At 45.9% G+C, this 26,096-nt stretch overlaps 1 protein-coding gene across 2 annotated transcripts in view; it reads left to right on the top strand.

Moving 5' to 3' along the window:
* The window catches only part of RNF24 (ring finger protein 24), a 79,057-nt gene that overhangs the window by 24,479 nt on the left and 28,482 nt on the right, over nt 1-26,096 (top strand). The window contains exon 1 of one of the 2 annotated variants that reach the window (XM_058193516.1): nt 4,170-4,355. The exons of the other annotated variant lie outside the window; for it this stretch is intronic. Within the exon in view, the coding sequence (XP_058049499.1) occupies nt 4,324-4,355 (32 nt within the window). The 5' untranslated portion in view covers nt 4,170-4,323. Of the gene's footprint in view, nt 1-4,169; nt 4,356-26,096 lie in introns of those variants that run through there. 2 annotated transcript variants of the gene reach the window in all.

The raw sequence follows: 26,096 nt of genomic DNA, 5'->3' as shown, positions 1-26,096 counted from the left end.
TGATATCCCAGGAAGCAAGCTGGCGTAATTTTCTTTTTCCCTTTCGAACCAAGTTCACATTGATTTAGTCATCTTGATAACTTAGCTTTAAAAGTTGCAAAATTCTCGCGAAAAACCGCGTTTCCCCCTTTTCTTGGTTCTTCGTGCTGGAGGGAGAAAGAACCTTTACAGCTGCATCAGCTGTAAAGCACAAATTCATTTTGAGTGGATATTTATTTATTTAAATCTTGTCTGGATGGATGGAGAGAGAGAGGGAGAGAGAGAGTGGGATGGATGGATGGATAGGTAGGTAAGTAAGTAGGTACTGTAGGTAGGTAGGTAGGTAGGTATGGATGATTAGATAGATAGATAGACAGATAGATAGAGAACCGGTAGATGATAGATAGATAGATAACCAGTAGATGATTGATTGATTGATTGATAGAAGATAGATAGATAGATAGATAGATAGATAGATAGATAGATAGATAGATAGATAACCAATAGATGATAGATAGATAGATAGATAGATAGATAGATAGATAGATAGATAGATAGATAGATAGATGATAGATGGATGGATGGATGGATGGATGGATGGATGGATGGATGGATGGATAGATAGATAGATAGATAATAGATAGATAGACAGATGATAGGTAGGTAGGTAGGTAGGTAGGTAGGTAGGTAGGTAGGTAGGTAGATAGATAGATAGATAGATAGATAGATAGATAGATAGATAGATAGATAGATAGATAGATAGATAGATAGCTATAGATAGATAACCAATAGATGATTGATAGATAGATAGATGGATAGATAGATAGATAGATACATAGATGATAGATAGATAGATAGATAGATAGATAGATAGATAGATAGATAGATAGATAGATAGATAATAGATAGATAGACAGATGATAGGTAGGTAGGTAGGTAGGTAGGTAGGTAGGTAGGTAGGTAGGTAGGTAGGTAGGTAGGTAGATATAGATAGATAACCAATAGATGATAGATAGATAGATAGATAGATAGATAGATAGATAGATAGATAGATAGATAGATAGATACATAGATGATAGATAGATAGATAGATAGATAGATAGATAGATAGATAGATAGATAGATAGATAGATAGATAGATAGATAGATAGATAGATAGATAGATAGATAGATAGATAGATAGATAGACAGATGATAGGTAGGTAGGTAGGTAGGTAGATAGATAGATGATAGATAGAAAGATAGATAGTCACACAGCCACTTTTTATGCCTAAGACTAGAACTCACAGTTTCCTGATGATTAGCCCAAACTCACGCAACTGGCCTTCATACCTGAGGCAGGACTATAACTCACCATCGCCTGCTGATTGTCCCAAAGTCACCCAGCCGGGTGTTGTTTTTTTTTATGCCTAAGGCAGCACTAGAACTCACCGTCTCCTGGTTTCTAATCTTATGCCTTAAAACCACTACACCAAACTGGCTTTATGGATTGGGCAGGGGTTGGACTAGAAGACCTCCAAGGTCCCTTCCAATGCTATGATTCCACGATCGCAGGAAGCAACATCCGCCTTGGCCCTGTTTGCACCCCATCCTTAGAGGTAGTCCTCGACTGAACAACAGTTCACTTAGTGACTCTTCAGAGTTACGACATCACTGAAAAAAGTGACTTATGACCCCTTTTTTTTTTGCACTTAACGACCGTTGCCGCATCCCTGTGGTCACATGATCAAAATTCAGACAGTGGACAATTGACACATATTTAATGACAGTCGCAGTGTCCCTGTGTGTGTGTGTGTGTCACACGACCCCTTCCGACGAGCAAAGTCAATGGGGAATTTAAAATTTAAAACTGCAGCGATTCCCTTAAAGGCTGTGGCAGGAGAGGTCGTAAAACGGGGCAAAACTCACCTGACAAATATCTTCCTTAGCAACATAAATTAAGATAGGCTAAGACGATAACTTTTAATGTCATTTTTTTTTTTTTTTACTCTGAGCACACTGGCTCACATTAAAAATCAAATTCTGCTGCCTAATCTCAAAATGAAGTGTGTGTGTGTGTGTGTGTGTATTTGTTTTCTGAGGTTTTCGCGGGTGTTTGTATGTAGGTCTTTGGTTATTCGGGTTTTCTCCCGCGTAAAATTGGAAGTGTCTTGGCGACGTTTCGACGAAGTCTCATTCGTCATCTTCAGGCTTCAGTTTGCTCCCAGAAGCACGAAGCTGAAGCCTGAAGATGATGAATGAGACTTCGTCGAAACGTCGCCAAGACACTTCCAATTTTACGCGGGAGAAACCAAGCCCCCACCCAAACAGGACACACCCCCAGCCAATCAGAGCACAAAAAAACCTCCATCCAATCAGAGCACAGCCAAGCTCCCACCCAATCAGTTCAAACCCCCACTAGCAGTTAAAAAGGAAGAAACAACTGCAATCACACATTGCTCCCAGAAGCACGAAGCTGAAGGCTGAAGATGATGAATGAGACTTCGTCGAAACGTCGCCAAGACACTTCCAATTTTACGCGGGAGAAAACCCGAATAACCAAAGACCTACATATATATATATATGACAGAAAGTGACTTGGAAAGTCACAGCCCCTGACAGAAAGTGACTTGGAAAGTGAGGGGGAAGGGCCATCAGGACTTACCTCGGGAGCACCGGCTTCCCTGGCTCATCTCCAGGAGCCAGAAACAGGCCAGGTGGAGAAGATAACGAGGCCTCCATCCCCTGACTCTTCCCCCCCCAGGCCACGCCTCCAGACCCAGCTGATGGCAATCAGGCCTGGCTGGATCCTAGGTTTCGTAGGCAGGAGAGGCGGGAACAACAGAAGCAGGGGTGGGACAGGCCTAGGAAGTGCTGAGTCATGGAGCCACATCCCACAGGATATAAAGGCAGTGAGAGCTGCTGTGCCTCTTCGTAGCAGGCAAATCAACTGATTAACTAAGAGCTGAAGTTTGTTCCTGGATGACTCTTCAGCGTCGAGGGAGATAACAGAGACACTTGGCAGACGCTCGCTAGTTTGCTGCCAGAGCTGATAGTGCCGGCTAATTAAGCCATCGCTCGGAGGCAAGGGGGGACAAAACACCCATACATAACACACATATACCGTGTTTCCCCAAAATAAGACCCTGTCTTACATTGTTTTGATCGCCAAAATAAGCACTTGGCCTTATTTTCGGGGACATCTTACTATTCTGGGGTGCATGGAGAAAACCAGAAGAAAAGGCGGGAACCAGCTGCTCATGCGTTTAAATATTTTCAAGGGGGGCTTATTTTTTTGGGGGGGGCTTATTTTAGCGCATGCGCTCAAAAGCCCATTTGGGCTTATTATCAGGAGATGTCTTATTTTTGGCGAAAACAGGGTACATATGCTCTACACATACACACACACACACAGAGTTTCCCTGAAAACCAGACCTATCCCAAAAATAAGCCTTAGAATATTTAGGTGTCTGCCTAATATAATAAGCCCTACTTAAAAGCCCGCACAGCCTGCCGGCCTCCTATTCCATCTGGTTTGCTCGCGGTGCCACGTCCATGAGGCAGGGTGGTGATGGAGCTGCCCTACGCGCACCACATCAGTTTACCTCAGGGCCCCCGCAGCCAGGCCGTCCACGCCCTGACACCTGCCGCGCGGCGGCAGCACCGACCACCAAGTCCATGCGGCCGGCCGCCCACTTGCTCTGCTTGCTCGCAGCCGCAACAGAGCAGGAAGCCGAGTGGTGTGTTGGTTGCAGGGGCCCTGAGGTAAGCCGGTGCAAGGCGCATGAGGTAGCTCCCCCGACGCCTTGTGGCGGTAGCACTGGTGCGCCACGCAGCCTGCCCCGCCACGAGCATGCAGAACAAAATGGGCCTCCCGTAAATGGGGGGGGGGAAAAATAAGACTCTGCCCGAAAATAAGCCCTAGGGCTTATTTTGGAGCCCAAAAGAAAATAAAACCCGGTCTTATTTTTAGGGAAACACGGTGCGTGTGTGTAAAAATCACTGTCCAGAGGAAACTTGAGAGTACACAAGGTTTACTTAGGACTTGATCGTGGTCGTAAGATGAGGATTACTGTGTTTGGAAAACGGTGGCCATTTTCTGGGATGCTTCAAGACCGGAGACAGCGCCGTGCCGTGTCCGTCCGCGTCTACTCGGCTGGCTGCAACTATCCTGGAACAGATGTCTCTATCAATCACCCTTACATCGTTGGCAGGACCGGTATTCATTTCCACTGCCGTCGGGTTGCCCAGCCCTGTTTCGCTTCTGCGGCCAGTGGGGCTGGGGGTTAGTGGAACTGTGTCTCGGCTCCCGGCTCTGCGGTGCTTCTGGCGAGGTGGCCGCGCCGTTCGCTCGGAACCTCACCGATGTCCATCTCCATGCAAATGACCAACTTGCTGTAAGTCGACCTCGGGTCCTTATCTCGGGGTTTTTTTCCCTTTCCCTGGAAAGTCAATAAAACAAACTAGTGGGATAATTAAAAATTTTAAACTGGCCTGTGGTGGGATGAGTGAGGGAAGGCGCATGCTACCACGTTCCTTACCTGGAGGGGGGAATAAATGTGCACAATGTAAAAGTTTCTGTGCCGCTTTTATGAATTTTGCTTGCAAAGAAGCAGTTTTGCAAAGCAGAAAGATCAGTGAGGTCCGTTCCTTTCAGTGGATACTTTACAGGTAGTCCTCGACTTACGACCCACAAGGGAGTCCAGTATTTCTGGGGCTGAAGGGAGACCTTTGCCCAGTGAGTTCTGCCCCCAGTTTATAACCTTTCTTGCCACCGTTGTTAAGCAAATCGCCCTGGCTGTTAAGCGAATCTGGCTTCCACCGTTGCTTGTCGGAAGAAGGTCACAAAAGGAGATCGCGTGACCCCAGGACACTGCAAACCGGTCATAAGTATGAACCCATTGCCGAGCGTCTGGATTTTGACCGTGTGACCATGTGGACGCTGGCACAGTCGTAAGAGTGAAAAATAGGTCATAAGACCGCTTTTTTTCCCCCCCAGTTACTTTGCAACTTCAAACGGTCACTAAAATGAAGCTTTGTAAGCCGAGAACTACCTGGTTGGTTATATATTGTTTTCTTATCCTAAACATTTTGGAGACCGGGGGTGGGAACAGTCTACAATTTCTCGAAAGGAGTTGATCTGTTGAAGAATTTGGGGACTTCTGGTGTCGGATAACCTTGGTGCAGTTAGGAGTGACTTGTGTATTGTGGGTCTGGTTTTCTCCGCTGATTCTGCAATCGGGGTGTCGCCCTTTCAATGGATTCGTGACCTGCTGGATTCGTGTTTGTGTGTGTGTGTGTGTGTGTGTGTTTGACAGCAATCTATTGTGTTGATGCCAAGACAGGCAGACGCGTGACTCGTTTTGTGAATTCAGCTCCGTTTCCGAATTGTGTAGAACGGACTAGAAATTTGCCAGGCTTGTCCTCCTATGATGCCTTTTACGTGGGTACTGAAGAGTGAATTTGATCGCTCGTCCTTGCGCGGGGCATGTAAAAACTTTGCTTTTTAACGTTGGCGCTTGCAAAACGTCCCTGAGCAAAATAAAATACAAAATAAAATAAAAATCAGATTTCACTATTTAGTTCTTCTTTCAAGTTCCATGATTTTTTTCCTCAGGGCCCGGCGTTTCCTTATTTACAAACATCGTTTTTTTTTAAATACCGTTAAAAAGAATTGCAAATCCCTTTAAAGGCTGTCCGTTTTCCATAGATTTAGCCCTGCTTCTCATTTTTATTCGATTTAAAAAAAAAAAAAGAATTGCGAATCCCTTTAAAGGCTGTCTGTTTTCCATAGATTTAGCCCTGCTTCTCATTTTTATTTGATTTTTAAAAAAAATAATAACATTTTTTGTGCATTAACTCTCTTACACGCCTGGTCAGATATGGCCGAATGGTAAATCTGGACATTGGCTGCTTAAATAATGCCGTTGATAATTAGAGCAGGAAAGTAGACAAATTGTACCCAATCTTACATGAGCTTTATAAGTGGCTCAGTTAACTCAGCCATTTTACGAAAAAAATCGTACAATGGAACAAAACATCGCTTCACCAATTTCTCACTTAGCAAGTTGGGCTCCATTGTGGTCGTAAGCCGAGGACCACAATTGTAGAATGGTGTCACAAAGAGGAGAGGTGGGGGGTCAGCCTATTTTCCAAAGCCCCCGAAAGGCCAGACAAGGAACAATGGATGGAAACTGACCAAGGAGAGATTCAACCTGGAAATTATGAGACATTTTCTGACAGTGAGAACAATCAACCGATGGAACAGAAGTTGCCTTCGGAAGTTGTGGGAGCTTCATCCCTGGAGGCTTTCAAGAGGAGACTGGACTGCCATTTGTCAGAAATGGCCTAGGGCCTCCTGCTTTGGAGGGGGTTGGGCTAGATGACCTACAAGGTCCCTTCCAACTCTGTTCATCTGTAAAGAACAGAAGTTGCCTCAGAAGTTGTGGGAGCTTCATCCCTGGAGGCTTTCAAGAAGAGACTGGACCGCCATCTGTCAGAAACCTGTAGAGTCTTCTGCTTGGGCGGAGGGGGGGTTGGACTAAATGACCTACAAGGTCCCTTCCGACTCTGTTCATCTTTAAACGGTAACAAAGGCGGGAAGCAAGATCAGATGTTCTCCACGTTTGTCCCGGATGGTTTGTGTGTCTTCGTTGCCTAACTTTTCTGGATGGTTCTAAAATCCCTTTTGGGTTTTTCGCCAGACAGATTACGACTTTACTAAGGAGAGGTATAAATAGGGAGCACCCGAGAGCAGAATCTTAGATCTTGCTTCACTTCCATGAGTTGGCCGTCTTCGGATGTCCTCAGATTTCCTTGGATGGCAGGGTCTTCTCACCCAAGGTCGAAGGGTGAAACTTTGCTTGGATTGGGGGTGGGGGGTTTTCCATGCCCTTGGCATCTTTCCAAAGCGTTGTGATGACGTCCATCAACGTCTCGGGCTACCTTGCAGATGGCTGCAGTCCATCCCGGAGATCTTCTCGATGAGGTTAAAAAAAAAAAATAGAAGAAAAATCCAGCTAGCTAAACCATAATCTCAGGGATCCGATCTCAGTGTGTACAACGGTTCTGTTTAGTGACCATTCGAAGATACACCAGGACTGGGGGAAAAGGCATCCAGGTAGTTCTCCCCCTTCCCTCCTCTGTAAACTCTCCTCTCTTCAAGCACTGATGACGTTACCTAGTTGGGTCATGAAACGCCTGCAAGAAAACAGCCCAGCTCAGAGAGCACCAATGTCCCAACTACTCATTCTTGTCCTCCTCTTCCTCCTCTTCTACACCTGAGGACGTTGCCTAGCTGGGTAATGAGATGTCTGCAAGAAGACCGCTAAGCTCAGAGAGCACCCACAGACCCTTCAGTTCTCCTCCGCTGCCTCTTCCTCCTCCCTGCAATCCCTCCTCCCTTCTAGCACTGATGAGTTTACCTAGTTGGGTCATGAAACGCCTGCAAGAAAATTTACAGTGACAGACCTTATCTGGCTTGGAGAAATGCCAGGCCGATATCTTTAAAACTTGGCAAGGAATCTCAGAGAGTCACGAACCAATTAAGCGAACAAATTGTCTCCTCCAAACTCCCCTCCCCTTTCGCTCTTCTTTATTGCCTCTGGGAGGGGCCATTCACCGTCCACCTGTGGCTTTACTCCTGAGTCGACCCTTGTTCTTCAGTGAATTCCTCTCCAGCAAAGTCTTTCCTCTCCCACAGTCTTTCAAGAGAGTTCACCATTACCGACCTTTATCAGGCTTGGAGAGTGGCCAATACTTGGCAAGAATGCAGGAATAAACTAATTGTCTCCTGCAAAGTCTGCTCCTCTTTCGCTCCTCTTTTATTCCCTCTGGGAGGAGCCCTTCATCATCCACCTGTGGCCTTACTCCCAAGTCGACCCTTGTTCTTTAGCTATTCCTTTCTCCTGGCAGTTCTGCGCATGCGCACACTCGGAACAGGCTCCAGCTGTTCATCTGCCCCACTGATGTCCGACTCCGAAGGCAGCTGACAACTGTCAGATGGCCCTGGCCCTCTCTCTGCCTCTGACGCAGAGCCCTCATCCCAGCCTTCCCCAGACTCCAGGACTGTCCCATGTTCCTCCCCAACCTCCTCACTGTCCAAACCTGTTGCCAGCTTGGCTGGTGGGCCACAACACACAGCAGCCCCCATAAGTTGCACAATCAAAATTTGGACGCTGGTTAGCAACCATTGCTTGTCAGAAGGTCAAAAAAGGATTGACTCCACAACCGTCATAAATAGGAACCAGTAGTTGCCAAATGTTTGAATTTTGATCACAGGATCATGGGGATGCTGCCAAAGTCGTAACTGTGAAATACGGTCATAAGTCACTTTTTCCAGCACCGTTGTAACTTTGAACGGTCACCAAGCAAACTGTTGTTCTCGACTTACGACCACAATTAAGGGCAAAATTCCTGCTGCTACCCAAGGCGCTTGCTAAGCGAGCCATGCTCAGTTTTATAACCCTTTTTTTGGTCATGGTTGTTAAGCAAATCATTGAGGTTGTTAAGTGAATCACACAATGGTGAAATGAATCACATTGTTAAATGATTCTGGGTTCCTCCGTTGATTTTGCTTGTTGGAAAGTTACAAACGGTGATCACATAACCCTGGGATGCTACAACTGTTTAAGTACATGCCAGTTGCCAAACCTCCAAATTTTGATCACACGATCATGGGGATGTTGCAACAATCACATGAAAACTGATCATAACTCACTTTTTTCAGGGCTGTCGTAGCTTTGAACAGTCATTAAACGAGGACTACCTGCACTTGGGAATCAACTCTTATTTCCCCCAAATAACCATATCCTATAAGGCAGGGGTCACCAACCTTTCAGACCGCAGGGGACCACTACATTCATAATTTTAAATCTCGCGGACCACTAATATGAATTTTGAAAAAAGATAAATAGTATTTAGTGCAACATAAAAATGCAAATAATTTTTCTGCGGACCACCAAAATTTTCCACGACCACCAGTCGGTGACCACTGCTATAAGGCCTCTCTCTTTGTACTTCTCTTTCAAAATATAGAATTTTGCTGAGGGGTGGGGGGGCGGATCCCATTTTTGTTGTTGTTCTTTTTTTAAATCATCCAACTTGTTTTTCTTGTTTTTGTGTGATTTTATTTCTGGCTGTCACAATCTTAGCTCTGCCGCCCCGGATGTTCTCGCTAGCATGGGTGTGTTGCCTTTCTAATAATAATAATAATAATAATGAGGATGATGATGGTACTTGGTCGATATCTAGGATGCTGGGCAGCAACCCGCATCAACCATTAGCACCAGTCAGTGGTATTTGTGATGCATTTTTGAATGTTCAGTTGTCTGAGATTTATGTTTAATGAATAAAGTAAATAATAATAATAACAACAACAGCAGCAACAATAATAATGTACTTGGTCGATATCTAGGATGCTGGGCAGCAACCCGTATCAACCATTAGCATCAGTCAATGGTATTCGTGATGCATTTTTGAATGTTCAGTTGTCTGAGTTTCATGTTTAATGAATAAAGTAAATAATAATAATAATAATAATAGTAATAATATACACAAAGCAAAGAGTGATATCTTCAGTATGGAGAGGGAGAAAAATTTTTTTAAGATCGGAGCTTCCTGAGCCAGTTTATTTTAGAGCATGCCAGATGTGGCGATGTGGGGCAGATTTCTCTTTCTGTTTTGCTTAATGACCACTGCAAAACAAACAAACAAAAAAAGGCATAAGATGAAGTTGAGTTTACAACCGGTACAATGGACCCGTTGGAGGTACGGTACTTGCGACCCAGGTTCGAATTCTCGTGGTCGCCTCACAGTCACGTGACTGACTGACTGCGCTTCAGGCCCTGGGCCGTGATCCTTTTGTCAAAACCGAAACCGTCGGTTTGCTTAACGACTGTGTCGTTCGCTTAATGACCGCCGCAAAAATGGTTTAAAATCGTGACCGCACACCACCGGCTTTGCAGCCGTCCCAAGTTAGGAATGCGAAGGGCACGCTCCGTTACGATCGTAACTCGAGGACTAGCTGTAAACCAATGGATTCTTGATCGGTTTGGGAGATCTGGCCAGTTGGGGTCTTTATTTATTTATTTATAACTTTGTAGGTAGTTAGATAGAGATAGATAGATAGATAGATAGATAGATAGATAGATAGATAGATAGATAGATAGATAGATAGATAGATATGGGAAAATTGGCTAGTTGGTGTCTTTCTTCCTTCCTTCCCTCCCTCCTTCCTTTCTTTCTTTCTTTCCTCCCTTCCTCCTTCTTTCCTTTCTTGCCTCCTTTCTATTATATATTTCTATAATATCTAATACTATTCTATTCTATTCTTCCCCCCTCCCTCCCTCCTTCCTTCCTTCCTTCCTTCCTTCCTTTCTTTCTTTCCTCCCTCCTCCTTCTTTCCTTTCTTGCCTCCTTCCCTCCCTCCATTCTTCCCCCCCTCTTTCCTTTCTTTCTTTCTTTCCTCCTCCCTCCCTCCCTCCCTCCCTCCTTCCTTCCTTCCTTCCTTCCTTCCTTTCTTTCTTTCCTCCCTCCTCCTTCTTTCCTTTCTTGCCTCCTTCCCTCCCTCCATTCTTCCCCCCCTCTTTCCTTTCTTTCTTTCTTTCCTCTCTCCCTCCCTCCTTCCTTCCTTCCCTCCCTCCCTCCCTCCTTCCTTCCTTTCTTTCCTCCTTTCTTTCCTCCTTCCCTCCCTCCCTCCTTTCTTTCCTCCTTCCTTCCTTCCTTCCTTCTCCATCCTCCCTCCCTCCCTCCTTTCTTTTTTCTTTTTTCTTCATTTAAAAAAAAAAACGGAAACAAATTTGGAAGAATTGGGCCAGTTGATGTCCTTTCCATCGCCGCTATCAATTCAGGGTAGCTGAAGTCCAGCCCGTTTTGCGAGACCACCTTCCCGCCCCTCCCCATCCAGAAGGCTGGGGGTATCGTAGAAGTGACGCTCTAGGGCTTACGACCTGACTCAGTTTCCCTATGCCACCCTGACCTTTTGAGAGTAATCTCTCGGGCCCCTGACCCTTCAATGGCTCCAATGGGGGTGAATTGGAGGCGTGCTATCATTCCATTTTGAAGCATTTCAAGGTTCCGGTTACATAAAACCCAGCAAAGGTGTAAAAATAGCTCCCCCAGTGACTCCGGCTGTCAATTCAACCAGGAGCCAAACGCATCTCCTCTTACAACCCTTTGCAGGCTTTTTGATTGGCTGGCCGGAGGGCTCCCCCTTTAGTTTGAGTTTTCCAAAGTTGTAAAAACTGGAGTCAAAGATTACTCCATCGGTTTAATTTTAACAAACTGGGTTTGTGTTTCTTCGCCTTCTAGCTCAGGGGACGGGTGGGAAGCGAAACCAACTTTACTGGCAGGCAAGGGGAAAAACAACAACAACCCTCTTTATCAATTTGATACTGATTTGAGGATCAGGAGCCAGCAGATTAAAGAGATCCGTTTGCTCCACACCCCTCCATCCACCAATCAGAGCTATGGAAAATACACCTTGGTCCATCCGCCCCGATTAGGTGTAAAGTTATCCCGTGGTTCCTTCTAATTCCTTCTTCCAAGCGACATCAGGATGGATTACTCTTCCACTGGTTGGATTAAATATGAAGTAGGCAGGGGATTTCCAGGTGCTTTTAACTATTATTTATTGCAAGCTTTGTTTGTTTGTTTGTTTTTAGTAACCACGGGCAACCACGTGCTGATCGATTTCTTTATTTGTTTTCCAAGTCCGGAACACTTTACATTAAAAAGAGAAAACATGGTCTTTAAAATTCGTATAATAACCTAGATAAAGAAAATAACTGCATGTTTAAAAATGTAGGCACGGAATTCAAACATATTTGCCGATCATCTAAACGGGGATTTCGGAGGACCAAATCAAGGAGCATAAAAATATGTACGGATATACAAGTATTCCTTGATTTACGACCTCAGTGGAGTCCAAAATTCCTGTTGTTAAAACGAGACATTTGTTAAGTGAGTTGTTAAGTTATCCTAACCCTAACTTTTCCCCCATTTTACGACCTTTCTTGCCACGGTTGTAAAGCGAATCAAGGCCGTTTTTTAAGCGAGTCGCACGGTCGCTAAGCGAATCTGGCTTCCCCATCGACTTTGCTCGCCAGAAAGTCGCAAAAAATCACGTGAGCCCGGGACACTGCGACCGTCATAAATACGAGCCAATTGCCAGGCGTCTGAATTTTGATCAGGGGACCACGGGGGAATTCTGCAACGGTCGTTAAGGGTGAAAAACGGCACCTTTTCCCAGTGCCGTTTAGTGACTTCAGACGGTCACTAAACGAATTAGGTCTTAGCTTAGCAGTCTCCTCCAGAAATCCTGAATTTTAACCCCGCGCTTTTAGAACGAAGGCAAATTCTTTTGCAAGCGGCGATTCTGAAAAGTTTGCGAAATCTAAATTATACTTCCTTACTATTACTATTATTATAGCGATTTCTCAGGGAAAGCAGTATTTTGTAGCTCCAGGAGGGTTGTTGCATAATCTGGGACAATACCCTCCCTCTCCCCCCCCCCCAATTTGTCCTCTTCCTGCCAAGGTTGGCTGCTGTGTGTCCTCTTCCCCTGTATTTTAATGTCCCCCCCTCCCTCGGGTGGCATTATCGGCTTATAGATAAACATAAGAGCAGCCTCAGGCGCTGCTGAATTTTCTGGGAGATGGGATACATCATTTTCTGTCCTTTCCCTTGTCATGTGAAGAAAATTTGGTTTTTAGCCTGTGGGGGGGGAAACGGGACTGGATGGCGGGGGGGGGGGACGGGAACGAATGGAAAGCCAACCATAAACATCTCGGCCTAAACCTTTTGAGATATTGATCAGACCGTTTTTTCCAAGCTTGCTTCGGCTTGCAGAGATGCTCTCCGGAGGTTGATATCCTGCATTATTCGGTGGGCTCGACGCTGTGTCCCTGCAGAATTTCAACGGATGGGTCTGTGCACAATCCGTGAGAGGGACCTTGGAGGTCTTCTAGCCCAACCCCCTGCTCAAGCAGGAAACCCCTTCACCAGTTCAGACAAATGGCTGCCCAGTCTTCTTCTTGAAAACTGCCAGTGATGGAGCACTCGTTAACTTCTGGTGGCAAGTCGTTCCACTGGTTAACTGGTCTCGCTGTTGGAAATTCCAGGTTGCTTCTCTCCTTGATGAGTTTCCATCCGTCGCTTCTTGTCTTCAGGTGCTTTGGAGGATAATTTGACCCCCCCCTTCTTTCGTGGCAGCCCCTCAAATATTGGAACTCTGCTATCATGTCACCCCTACTCCTTCTTTTCTTAGACTAGCCTTACCCAGTCCTTGCAACTTTTCTTCATATATTTCAGTCTTCAGGCCCTTAATCGTCTTTATTTATTTATTTTATTAAATGCGATTTCTGGAGAATTTAAGATCCAGACACTTGTAAAATGCCTTTTTTCCACTTAACGGAGGGGTCATCCGTGAGTCTTGCATTCTGAAAAACTGATTTTTCAAGTGGAATCAAATCCTCTGTTCCTTTGATAAGGAGAGAGAGAGAGAGAGAGAGAGACGGGTGGGGGGGGGGAGAATAAGGAAGAGGGTGTATCAAAGAAATGTTACACAGTTGTATAGCCCAGGGGTCTCCAACCTTGGTCCCTTTAAGACTTGTGGACTTCAACCGGGCCACCCCAATGAAGCCATCGAAGTGCTGTCCCGGTGTCTGGAAGCCGTACGGGTCTGGATGGGGAGGAACAGGCTCAAGCTCAATCCCTCCAAGACGGAGTGGCTGTGGATGCCGGCATCCCGGTACAGTCAGCTGAGTCCGCGGCTGACTGTCGGGGGCGAGTCATTGGCCCCGATGGAGAGGGTGCGCAATCTGGGCATTCTCCTGGATGAACGGCTGTCTTTTGAAGACCATTTGACGGCCGTCTCCAGGAGAGCTTTCCACCAGGTTCGCCTGGTGCGCCAATTGCGCCCCTTTCTAGACCGGGATGCCTTGTGCACAGTCACTCACGCCCTTGTGACGTCTCGTCTGGACTACTGCAATGCTCTCTACATGGGGCTCCCCTTGAGGGGCATCCGGAGGCTTCAGTTAGTCCAGAATGCAGCGGCGCGGGTGATTGAGGGAGCCCCTCGTGGCTCCCGAGTGACACCTATCCTGCGCCGGCTGCACTGGCTACCTGTGGCCTTCCGGGTGCGCTTCAAGGTGTTGGTGAATGTCTTTAAAGCGCTCCATGGCATAGGGCCGGGATACTTACGGGACCGCCTGCTGCTACCGAATACCTCTCACCGACCCGTGCGCTCTCACAGAGGGCTCCTCAGGGTGCCATCGGTAGCGACAGTCTCGTGTGGCGACACCCACAGGAAGGGCCTTCTCTGTGGGGGGTCCCGCCCTCTGGGACGAACTGCCACCAGAGCTTCGTCAACATCCGGACCTCCGAACCTTTCGCATGAGCTTAAAACCTATTTATTCATCTGCGCTGGACTGGGTTAGTGTTTTAATGGGTTTTAATGGGTTTTTAGTTCCAAATTTTAATTCTGGCCAATTTTAATAAGTTTTTTAATTGTATTTTTAATTTGTATTTATAGTATTGTATTTTTACTTGGCTGTGAACCGCCCTGAGTCCTTTGGGAGAAGGGCGGTATATAAATGTAAATAATAAATAATAAATAAATAAACTCTGGGAGTTGAAGTCCACAAGTCTTAAAGGGACCAAGGTTGGAGACCCCTGGTATAGCCTGCTAATCAGAAGGAAGTGAATTTGGGATTCAATTCAACCGATGGAGTGGGGGGGAAGAGAATGGGAATAGGCTGCCTGGGTAATTCCCAGTATAAGAATCGATTGTAATTTATTATAAATGACTGAGTAGTTTAGTGGCTTGCCGGGCAGTGGAGAAGTGAAAGCAAAAACACAGCTGGAAAAATTGCCTTTTCCCATCACCGGTCAGAAAAGCAAAGAAATGGAAAGTGGAACAAGGGAAGGGAGGCAGTTTAGAGGTGGAGGGAGGAGGCTGGGGTTGGGGAGGGAGGGAGGGAGGGAGATAAATCCACTATCCATCATTCTGGAGAAAAGGAAGCAGATAGGATAGGATAGGATAGGATAGGATAGGATAGGATAGGATAGGATAGGATAGAATAGAATAGAATAGAATAGAATAGAATAGAATAGAATAGAATAGAATTTTTTATTGGCCAAGTGTGATTGGACACACAAGGAATTTGTCTTGGTGCATATGCTCTCAGTGTACATAAAAGAAAAGATACCTTCATCAAGGTACAACACTTACAACACTTAATAATGATAGTGTTAGGGTACAATTTAACAATGATACAACACCTAATGATAATCATAGGGTACAAATAAGCAATCAGGAACAATCAATATCAGTATAAATCATAAGGATTGCCAGCAACAAAGTTACAGTCATACAGTCATAAGTGGAAGGAGATGGGTGATGGGAACGATGAGAAGATTAATACTAGTGCAGACTTAGTAAATAGTTTGACAGTGTTGAGGGAATTATTTGTTTAGCAGAGTGATGGCCTTCGGGAAAAAACTGTTCTTGTGTCTAGTTGTTCTGGTGTGCAGTGCTCTATAGCGTCGTTTTGAGGGTAGGAGGTGAAACAGTTTATGTCCAGGATGCGAGGGATCTGCAAATATTTTCACGGCCCTCTTCTTGATTCGTGCAGTATACAGGTCCTCAATGGAAGGCAGGTTGGTAGCAATTATTTTTTTTTTCTGCAGTTCTAATGATCCTCTGAAGTCTGTGTCTGTCTTGTTGGGTTGCAGAACCGAACCAGACAGTTATAGAGGTGCAAATGACAGACTCAATAATTCCTCTGTAGTTGAGGGAGGGAGGGAGGGACGGAGGGAGACAGAGAAAAAGGAAAAGAAAGAAGAGGAAAGGAAAGGGAAAAAAAGGAAGAAAAGAGGGAAAGGGAAAGAAGGAAGGAAGACAGAAAGAAAGAAAAAGAGAGATAAGGAGAGCGAAAGATAGAGAAGAAAGAAAGGTAGAATCAAGATCAAGGGAGGTACTAATACCACTCTATAAAGCCTTAGTAAGGCCACACCTAGAGTCCTGCATCCAGTTTTGGTCACCACACTATAAAAAAGATCTTGAGACTCTGGAAAAAGTGCAGAGAAGAGCAACCAGGATGATGAGGGGACTGGAGAATAAAACATACAATGAAGGGTTGCAGGAACTGGGCATGGCTTGTCTAGAGAAGAGAAGGACCAGGGGAGACATGATAGCATCTTCCAATATTTGAGGGGCTGCCATAGAGAGGAGGGGGTGTCAAAGCTACTTTCCAAAGCACCCAAAGGCCAGACAAGGAATAATGGATGGAAACTGAGCAAGGAGAGATTCAACCTAGAAAGAAGGAGGAATTTTCTGACAGTGAGAACAATCCACCCATGGAACAGAAGTTGCCTTCGGAAGTTGTGGGAGCTTCATCCCTGGAGGCTTTCAAGAGGAGACTGGGCTGCCATCTGTCAGAAATGGTGTAAGGTCTCCTGCTTGAGCGGGGGGTTGGACTGGATGCCTCAACAGAGTAAGTGTTTCTCAACCATGGCAACTTTAAGGTATATGGACTTCAGCTCCCAGAATTCTCCATTCGGCTCCCAGAATTCCCCATTCGGCTCCCAGATTTCCCCATTCAGCTTCCAGAATTCCCCCATTCAGCTTCCAGAATTCCTCCATTCAGCTCCCAGAATTCCTCCATTCAGCTCCCAGAATTCCCCCATTCAGCTCCCAGAATTCCCCCATTCAGCTCCCAGATTTCCCCATTCAGCTTCCAGAATTCCCCCATTCAGCTCCCAGATTTCCCCCATTCAGCTTCCAGAATTCCCCATTCGGCTCCCAGAATTCCCCATTCGGCTCCCAGATTTCCCCCATTCAGCTTCCAGAATTCCCCATTCAGCTTCCAGAATTCCTCCATTCAGCTCCCAGAATTCCTCCATTCAGCTCCCAGAATTCCCCCATTCAGCTTCCAGAATTCCCCCATTCAGCTCCCAGAATTCCCCCATTCAGCTTCCAGAATTCCCCATTCAGCTCCCAGAATTCCCCCATTCAGCTTCCAGAATTCCTCCATTCAGCTCCCAGAATTCCCCATTCAGCTCCCAGAATTCCCCCATTCAGCTTCCAGAATTCCCCCATTCAGCTCCCAGAATTCCCCATTCAGCTCCAGAATTCCCCATTCAGCTCCAGAATTCATCCATTCAGCTCCCAGAATTCCCCATTCAGCTCCCAGAATTCCCATTCAGCTTCCAGAATTCCCCATTCAGCTCCAGAATCCCCCATTCAGCTCCCAGAATTCCCCCATTCAGCTCCCAGAATTCCCCCATTCAGCTCCCAGAATTCCTCCATTCAGCTCCCAGAATTCCCCCATTCAGCTTCCAGAATTCCCCCATTCAGCTCCCAGAATTCCCCATTCAGCTCCCAGAATTCATCCATTCAGCTCCCAGAATTCCCTCCATTCAGCTCCCAGAATTTCCTGCCAGCAGAATTCTGAGATCTGAAGTCCACATATCTTAAAGTTGCCATGGTTGAGAAACACGGAAAAGAGGGATCGCATCAAAATCCCAGGAAGTGATTGTCCTGCTTTGACATTTCTACATTTAAGGCCACCCTTGGAAGTCTTCAACTTACGACCACAATTGAGTCCCACGTTTCTGTCCCTCAGCAAGACAGTTAAGTGAGTTTTGCCCCTTTGTTGCCACGGCTGTTAAGCGAATCCCTGCAGTTATTAAATTAGTAGCCCGGTCATTAAGCGAATCTGGCTTCCCTGTTGATTTTGCTCATTGGAAGGTCGCAAAAGGGGATCGCGTGACCCCGGGGGGACAGTTCAACCGTCATAAACACTATGCCGGTTACTTCTTTCAGTGCCGTTGTCACCGGTCACTAAATGAATGGTTGTAAGTTGAGGATTACTTGTACTGAGTCCAGTTGGGGTCACCGTGATACAAAAAAGATGCTAAGACCTTAGAAAGAGTGCAGAGAAGAGCAGCAAAGCGGATCTGGAGGCTAAAATATACAATGTCCGGTTAAGGGAACTAGGTTTACAATGAGAAGGACTAGCGGGTGATATGATTAGCATTTTCTGGGCCCACCAGAAGTAGGGAAACTGGCTGTTTCCTGCCTCTGGGAGGCCTCGGAGGGTGGTGGGGAGGGCCTGTTTTCGCCCTCCCCAGACTCCCAGAGAGGCTCTGGAGGCTGGGAACAGCAAAAAATGAGCCTTCCAGTCCCACCAGAAGTTGGCAAACGGGCTGTTTTTGGCCTCTGGAGCAGGGATCTCCAACCTTGGTCCCTTTAAGACTTGTGGACTTCAACTCCCAGAGTTCCTCAGCCAGCTTTGCTAGGGTTGGAGATCCCTGCTCTGGAGGATCTCCTGGGAGGTGGGGAAGGCCGTTTTTGCCCTCCCCAGACTCCTAGAAAGGCTCTGATGCCATGTGAGAGAGAAAAACGGGCCTACCGGGCCATCACGTGCCAGGAGCGGGGGGAGCCGCGCGCGCATGCACGGTGGCGGGGCGCATAGAATTATGGGTGTGGGCACACATGTGTGCAACCCCCCACCCCGCCCCTCCTGGCAGGCGATGACAAAAAGGTTAACCATCCCTATCTTAGAAGAATTAACCAGTGGAACAGCTTGCCACCAGGAGTTGCGGGTGCTCCATCACTGGAAATTTTCAAGTAGACGGAAAAAAACCGGACGGCCACTTGTCTGAAATGGTCTAGGGTTTCCTGCCTGAGCAGGGGGTTGGACTAGAAGACCTCCAAGGTCCCTTGGAACTGATGATTCCATCCCCCAGGTTGTTCTCTAGGCTTTTCCCCAAACTTGTGAAAAGAATGTACGATGTTGAAAATGCAGCGTAGACATTTTTGGCAGAGGAAGATTCTAGTCCAGGGGTCTCCACCCTTGGCCACTTTAAGACTCGTGGACTTCAACTCCCAGAATCCCTCAGCCAGCAAAGCTGGCTGAGGAATTCTGGGAGTTGAAGTCCACGAGTCTTAAAGTGGCCAAGGTTGGAGACCCCTGCTCTAGTCGGCTGTCAGCGATATTCCTGATTAGACTAACATACACTAACAAGAGTTGGAAGGGACCTTAGAGATCTTCCAGTCCAACCCCCCCTCTTCAACTGAGCAGGTTGATTATACAATCTTCGACTATCCATTGGATATCCTTTTTTGTCCAAAAACAGTAGTTGTGACAATACACACAACGCATAGTGTTGTTGTTTTTTTTAAATTGTCTTGACTATTTCCTGCATGCAAACCAGCCTTGCGTCTTTGGAAATGACTCACAATGTTTACAAATACTCAGATGACAATGGTGTGTGTCAGGTGTGTGTGTGTGTGCCGGTGTGTATTCGGTGCTAGTTTTGTGACTGTTGTTTGTTTTGATCCTGGCTGGTTGAGTATGTGCTCATGATTTGTGTTCAGGGTATCTCTTGAGGAGGTTCATAAATACAGACAGAGACACAGACACAAACACAAACAATACACATACACAAACACACCCCTCCAGTGTTTTCCCAACGAAGCAAGCTGAGGCTTAAAAGGGACTGTTGGCACTAGGTGCAAGATGGTAGTTGGGAAGGAGAGATTTACTCCTACGTGTAAGGTAGGTGAAGGAGAAGAGAGGGAACGGATAGCCCTTTCACCTTTTATTATTTTAAATACATTTTTAATAAAATGTGTTCATTTTATTGGAAAGAAGATTGGACAACCATTTGATTGGAATGGTGTCGGCCCTATGCTGTAGGGCAGGGGTCTCCAACCTTGGCCCCTTTAAGATTTTTTTTTTTTAATTTTGCATTTATATCCCGCCTTTCTCCGAAGACTCAGGGCGGCTTACACTATGTTAGGCAATAGTCTTCATCCTATTTGTATATTTATATACAAAGTCAACTTTTATTGCCCCCAACAATCTGGCTCCTCATTTTACCTACCTTATAAAGGATGGAAGGCTGAGTCAACCTTGGGCCTGGTGGGACTAGAACCTGCAGTAATTGCAAGCAGCTGCTGTTAATAACAGACTGTCTTACCAGTCTGAGCCACAGAGGCCCAGCTGGCTGAGGCATTCTGGGAGTTGAAGTCCACAAGTCTTAAAGGGACCAAGGTTGGAGACTCCTGCTGTAGGGTCTCCTGCTCCAGCAGGGGGTTGGATTAGATGACCTCTAAGGTCCCTTCCAACTCTTGGTTATTCCGCGTTCTAGGGACGGGCCGAATTGGAGTTTGCTGACCTGCATATCTTGGAGAATCTTTGCCGATGCCGGGACTGACTGTTTACTCAGCCCCATATAAATGTGTTGAATAAATCAAAATAAACCAATGAATTCTGGTCCTTGAACCGGTGTGTGCTCCTCCTTTCAAGGGCCTGGTGGATGGATTCAACCGAAGCCCTGCTGAGCCAGGATCCAAGTTAAATCTTTCAAACCGCTGTTTTGCCTCTGCCCTTCCCGGCAGGTGACAGTTGCCAAGTTAAAAAATAGCAAGAGGTTGAAATCGCAGCCAGCCGGGGCTGCGGAGTTGAACTTTCCCCTTCTTTAAATAACACCCGCCAGCATTCCTCAGCCTTTGGGTCACTCCGTTTGGAAACAGGACGCCATACATGCACCCTCCCTCCAAATTCCGCTTTGCAGCATTCTCTTTCTCTTCCCTTCCCTCCTCTTCTCCTCTTCCCCTTCTCTTTCCCCTTCTTCCCTTCTCTTTCTCCTTCTTCCCTCCCCACCCTTCTCTTTCCCTTCTCTTCCTCTCCCCTCCTATTCCTCTTCTTTTCTCCTTCCCTTCTCTCTCTCCTCTCTCCTCCTATTCCCCTTTTCCCCTTCTCTTTCCTCTTCTCCCCTCCTTACCTGTCTCTTTCTTTTCTTCTTCTCCCCCTTTCCTCCCCTCTTCTCTTTCCCTTCTCTTCCTCTTCCTCTCCCCTCCTTTTCCTCTTCTCTTCTCCTTCCCTTCTCTCTCTCCCCTTCTCTTCCTCACTCCTCCATTTCCTTTCCTTTCCCCTTGTCCTCTCCTCTTCCCCTTCTTTTCCCTCTCTTCATCCTTTCTCTTCTTCTTCCCTTTCCTCTCTCCTCTCCTCTCTCCTTCTCTTCCCTTCCTCCTCTCTCTCTCTCCTCTCCCCTTCTTCCTCACTCTTCCATTTCCCTTCCTCCCCTTCTCTTCTCTTCTCCTTTCCTCTTCCCCTTCTTTTCCCCTTCTCCCCTCCCCTCTTCATCCTTTCTTTTCTCCTTCTCCCCCTTTCCCTCTCCCCTCTCCTCCTTCCCTTCTCTTCCTCTTCCCTCCCCTTCTCTTCCTCACTCCTCCATTTCCCTTTCTTTCCCCTTCTCTACTCTCTCCTCCCCTTCCTTTCTCCCCATTTTCCCTCCTTTCATTCCCTCTCCTTTCTTCCTCTTTTTCTTCTCTTCTCTTCTCTCCTTACTTTCTTCCTTCCCCTCCCTTCAGTTAATTTTATTCACTTTTTGTCTGCATTATAAGGCCTTTTTTTTTTTTTGCCTTGATATAAAATTCGCCAGTTGGGGGAAAATTGCTACCAAACCAACTTTTTTTTCAATTGCTGGGGGCCCCATTCCACACACACAAGAAAAACTTTTTAAAAACTTCTCACTTGCCCCAAATTTTAACAGGCATTATTATATAACCTGGTTATTTTATCTATCTATCTATCTCTCTATCTATCCAGGTTATATGGGCTGGTTTCTCAGAAAACATGCCAGAAGTCTTGCTAAGACTCTTAGAAATTTTGTGAGAATGTATGGGAGGGTGTAAATCGAGATGCAGTGAGATTTGTATTTCTTTGGCCCTGATATCAAGGTTCTTATTTTCAGATTAATTTAATTTGAGGAATCTGCTGGTGCCTGCCTTTATTCCCCCTATAGCAGGGGTCTCCAACTTTGACAACTTTAAGTCTGGAGGACTTCAACTCCACACTTCTGGGAGTTGAAGTCCTCCAGGCTTAAAGTTGTCAAAGTTGGAGGCTCCTGCCCTGTAGGACCCAGGATAAAGAAAAATTGAGATCTGTAAGCAATTGAAATTATTCACAATAAGTAACTAAAAGGACCTTTCTTTTCTTGCAAATCCCTTATATAGTTGGCCCTAGTTTTCCTAAACCCGTCTTTCTGGCGTCCTACAAGGGAAACTTTAAAGAATGGGACACCTTGGCTAGAAACCCCCCCCCTTTGGAATTTTTCCCGAGGAAACAGCTTCTGGTGAAAAATCCGCTGGAAATTTCCGTTCATTTCGGGCCACCGCCGTGGAATTTTCTCTCTGGGTCACAGTTCCTGTTTTGCCCGAGTGTCGTATTTCTCCAGAATTTGGCTTACAAAAGTGGTTTCCCAACCCAGCATGTCTCAAACTTGACAACTTTACGATTGATGGACTTCAGCTCCCAGGGTTCCCCCGCCAGCATATTGGCTAGGGAATTCTGGGAGTTGAAGTCCACACTTGCTGACTGAAAAATTCTAGGACTTTTCACTACAGGTGCTGGCTGGGGAATTCTGGGAGTTGAAAGCCACACATTGGCTGAGGAATTCTGGGACTTAGAGTTCAGATATGCTGGCTGGGGAATTCTGGGAGTTGAAGTACACTTGCTGACTGAAAAATTCTAGGACTTGAAATCTACAGGTGCTGGCTGGGGAATTCTGGGAGTTGAAAGCCACACATTGGCTGAGGAATTCTGGGACTTAAGAGTTCAGATATGCTGGCTGGGGAATTCTGGGAGTTGAAGTACACTTGCTGACTGAAAAATTCTAGGACTTGAAATCTACAGGTGCTGGCTGGGGAATTCTGGGAGTTGAAGGCCACATGTTGGCTGAGGAATTCTGGGACTTGAAGTTCTGATATGCTGGCTGGGGAATTCTGGGAGTTGAAAGCCACACATTGGCTGAGGAATTCTGGGACTTAGAGTTCAGATATGCTGGCTGGGGAATTCTGGGAGTTGAAGGCCACACATGCTGACTGAAAAATTCTAGGACTTGAAATCTACAGATGCTGGCTGGGGAATTTTGGGACTTGAAATCCACATGTGTTAGCTGAGGAATTTTGGGACTTGGAGTTCTGATATGCTGGCTGGGGAATTCTGGGAGTTGAAGTCCATACTTGCTGACTGGGGAATTCTGGGACTTGGAGTTCACACATGCTTCCTGGGGAATTCTGTGGGTCAACATGAGTGAGTAGGCAGCTATATAAATTTCCCAAATAAATAAATAAATAAACTAAATGGGAGTTGAAGTCCACTTATTCTGGCTGAGGAATTCTGGGAATTGAAGTCTACACATGTTGGCTGAGGAATTCTGGGAGCTGAAGTCCACTTATTCTGGCTGAGGAATTCTGGGAGTTGAAAGCCATACCTAATGACCAGGGAATCTCCTTGAAGTCTCCTGTCCTAATTCATCCTGTTTGTTCTCTTCCCTCATAAAAGTTTTGATAATGACTATTTTTTTGCTCAAGGGGAAATAGATGAAAACTGGTGAATATAAAAACTTACGGAAAGCCAAAATAAATAAATAAATAAATAAAAACGAAGAAACTCCCTAGAAGAGGCCCTTTTAGTATACTGGGTGCCAAATGTGGATTTTTAATGGCCCTGGAACTGTGTCACAGACCACCAGTTCCTCCCGTTCCATCATTAGACACGGAAAAAGGCTTTCAGGGCCAAAGGATCCCGAATTCAACTTTGAAATTTCCAGTATAATGCTACAAAAAGGAAGATTGTCTATTGTGTCCAACGCTTAATTGATGGAAGCCTTGTTCTGCATTCTTGAATCTAAGTAATAGAAGGAGGCCTTTGCAAAATTCTCTGGGCTTGGCAACTGCTAGAGGCAGTCATGCAAGGTTTTTGGATAGACAAACCAGCAGGAATTTTCAGGGTTGTGGGAAATTGGAAATATATTTTGGAGAAAGCAATGAAATCCTTCTTGCATTGCTCCCCAGGGGATTGTCTGGATAGGTCCATGTACTCATTAGAATTTCCTTTCCTTTCCTTTCCTTTCCTTTCCTTTCCTTTCCTTTCCTTTCCTTTCCTTTCCTTTCCTTTCCTTTCCTTTCCTTTCCTTTCCTTTCTTCCTTTCCTCCCTTCTCTTTTTCCTTTCCTTTCCTTTTCTCACTTTTTTCAATCTTCTTTTCCTCCTTTTCTTCCTTCCCTTCCCTCTTCCTTCTCTTTCCTTTCCTCCTTCTCTTCTCTTTTCTTCCTTTCCTTTCCTTTCCTTTCCTTCATCTCTTCTTCCTTTCCTTTCCTTTCTTCCCCTTTTCTCCTTTCCTATCTTCCTTTCCTCCTTCTCTTTTCCTTTCCTTTCCTTTTCTCACTTTTTCTATCTTCTTTTCTTCCTTCCCTTCCCTCTTCCTTTTCTCTTTCCTTTCCTCCTTCTCTTCCTTTCCTTTCCTTTCCTTTCCTTTCTTCCCTTCCTCTCCTTTCCTATCTTCCTTTCCTCCTTCTCTTTTCCTTTCCTTTCCTCACTTTTTCTATCTTCTTTTCCTCCTTTCTTCCTTCCTTCCTCTTCCTTTTCTCTTTCCTTTCCTCCTTCTCTTCTCTTCCTTTCCTTTCCTCCCCTCCCTTTCCCTTCCTTCCTCTCATTTCCTATCTTCTCTTCCTTCCGTTCTTCTTTTTCTTTGCTTTCCTCCCTCTTTCTTCTCCCTCTTCCTTTTTCCCCCCTTCCCTTGTCCCTTTCCCCCACTCTCTTTTCTATCTTCCTTTCCTTCCTCTTTCCTTCCTTCCCTTCCCCCTCCCTTTTCTCTTCCCTTCCCTCCCTCTCTTTTCTTCCTTGCCTTTCCTCCCTCCTTTCCTTGCCTTGCCTTTCCTCCTCCCTTTCCTTTCTCCTTTCCTTAATTATAAACGGTTAGAAACCAGCAGTCAACAAGAGCATGTGCAGAGTGGAGGACGTGCCTGTCACAGTTCCAAAAAAACCCTACATTTTACAAGCGGGCTCCGACTGGTAGCAACAGCTGTGCGAAGAAAAGTACAGCAATGCATCTCTCTCTCTCTCTCTCTCACACACACACACAGGCATCTCCTGGTGTTAACTCGCCTCTTGTCAAAGTCCTCATCTCCCCCCTGCCCCCCCCATTCTTTCTTCCCACAATAGGGTCCACGTGGCTCAGCCACCCATTTGCCGAAGCTACAGCTTTCCCCAGCTTTTTTTCTCATTTTTTTTTTGCTCTGGATTCAATCCAAAACATTAGCAACAGAGATATATTTGGTTCCTCGCTAATCGGGATTTTAAATATATTAATAAACTCCCCAAACAGCAGAGATAGCCAGTTGCAAACTCTGGGAATGGCCTAGAAAATGTTGGAAGAATAATCTTAGAAATGCAGAGGGCGGACGGTTGGCATGGAACCAAACAAAACCTGCTGGGTTTTTATCTGCCGAAAATGAAACTTTCCAAAGTTTTATTGTCTTTGGAGTTTGTCACAGCTGCTCTGAGCTGTTTTGAGCTTATCGTTCCTTCTCAGCTGTTCTGGGAATCAAAAGTTTGGAAGGGAGCTTCAGAGGCCATCCAGTCCAACCCCTTGGCTCAGGGCAGGATCTGCACAAGCAAAGCAGGGATATTGTTCTCTAGATTTCCCCTGTTTTTAAAACTGTGATAAGGGAACCTTAGGACTTTATGAAGCAGCCTGTTCAAACAGTGGACAATCCTTATGGTTGTTTTCTTTCGTTTGGTTTTATCGCTTTTTTATTTATTTGTATTCTGCCTTTCTTAAGTGGAACAGATTCCCACAAACCTCCCTCCTCTTATTTTCCTTATAACATCAACCTTGTGAGGTGGGTTGGGCTGAAAGAGGGGGTCTGGTCCCCTGGTAATCAGCTGGTTAAGGCTGAATTAGAACGCACCATCTCCTAGATACTTAAACTCCCAATATCCTAGCAATTGGCCCAAAGTCACCCAGTCAGCTTTCATGCCTAAAGTGGGACTAGAACTCACCATCTCCTGGTAATTGGCCCAAAGTCCTCCAGCCAGCTTTTCTGCCTGAGGCAGGACTAGAACTCACCATCTCCTGGTGATTGGCTGAAAGACACCCAGCCACGTTTATGCTAAAGAGGGACTAGAACTCACCGTCTCCTGGTGATTGGCCCAAAGTCCTCCAGCCAGCTTTTCTGCCTGAGGCAGGACTAGAATTCACCGTCTCCTGGTGATTGGCTGAAAGACACCCAGCCACGTTTATGCCTAAAGAGGGACTAGAACTCACCGTCTCCTGGTGA

Source organism: Ahaetulla prasina, chromosome 8 (genome assembly GCF_028640845.1).
Source record: "Ahaetulla prasina isolate Xishuangbanna chromosome 8, ASM2864084v1, whole genome shotgun sequence".
Classification (NCBI taxonomy): domain Eukaryota; kingdom Metazoa; phylum Chordata; class Lepidosauria; order Squamata; family Colubridae; genus Ahaetulla; species Ahaetulla prasina.
The sequence above is the reverse complement of the archived record's forward strand: the minus strand, read 5'-3'. Positions and strand labels throughout refer to the sequence as shown.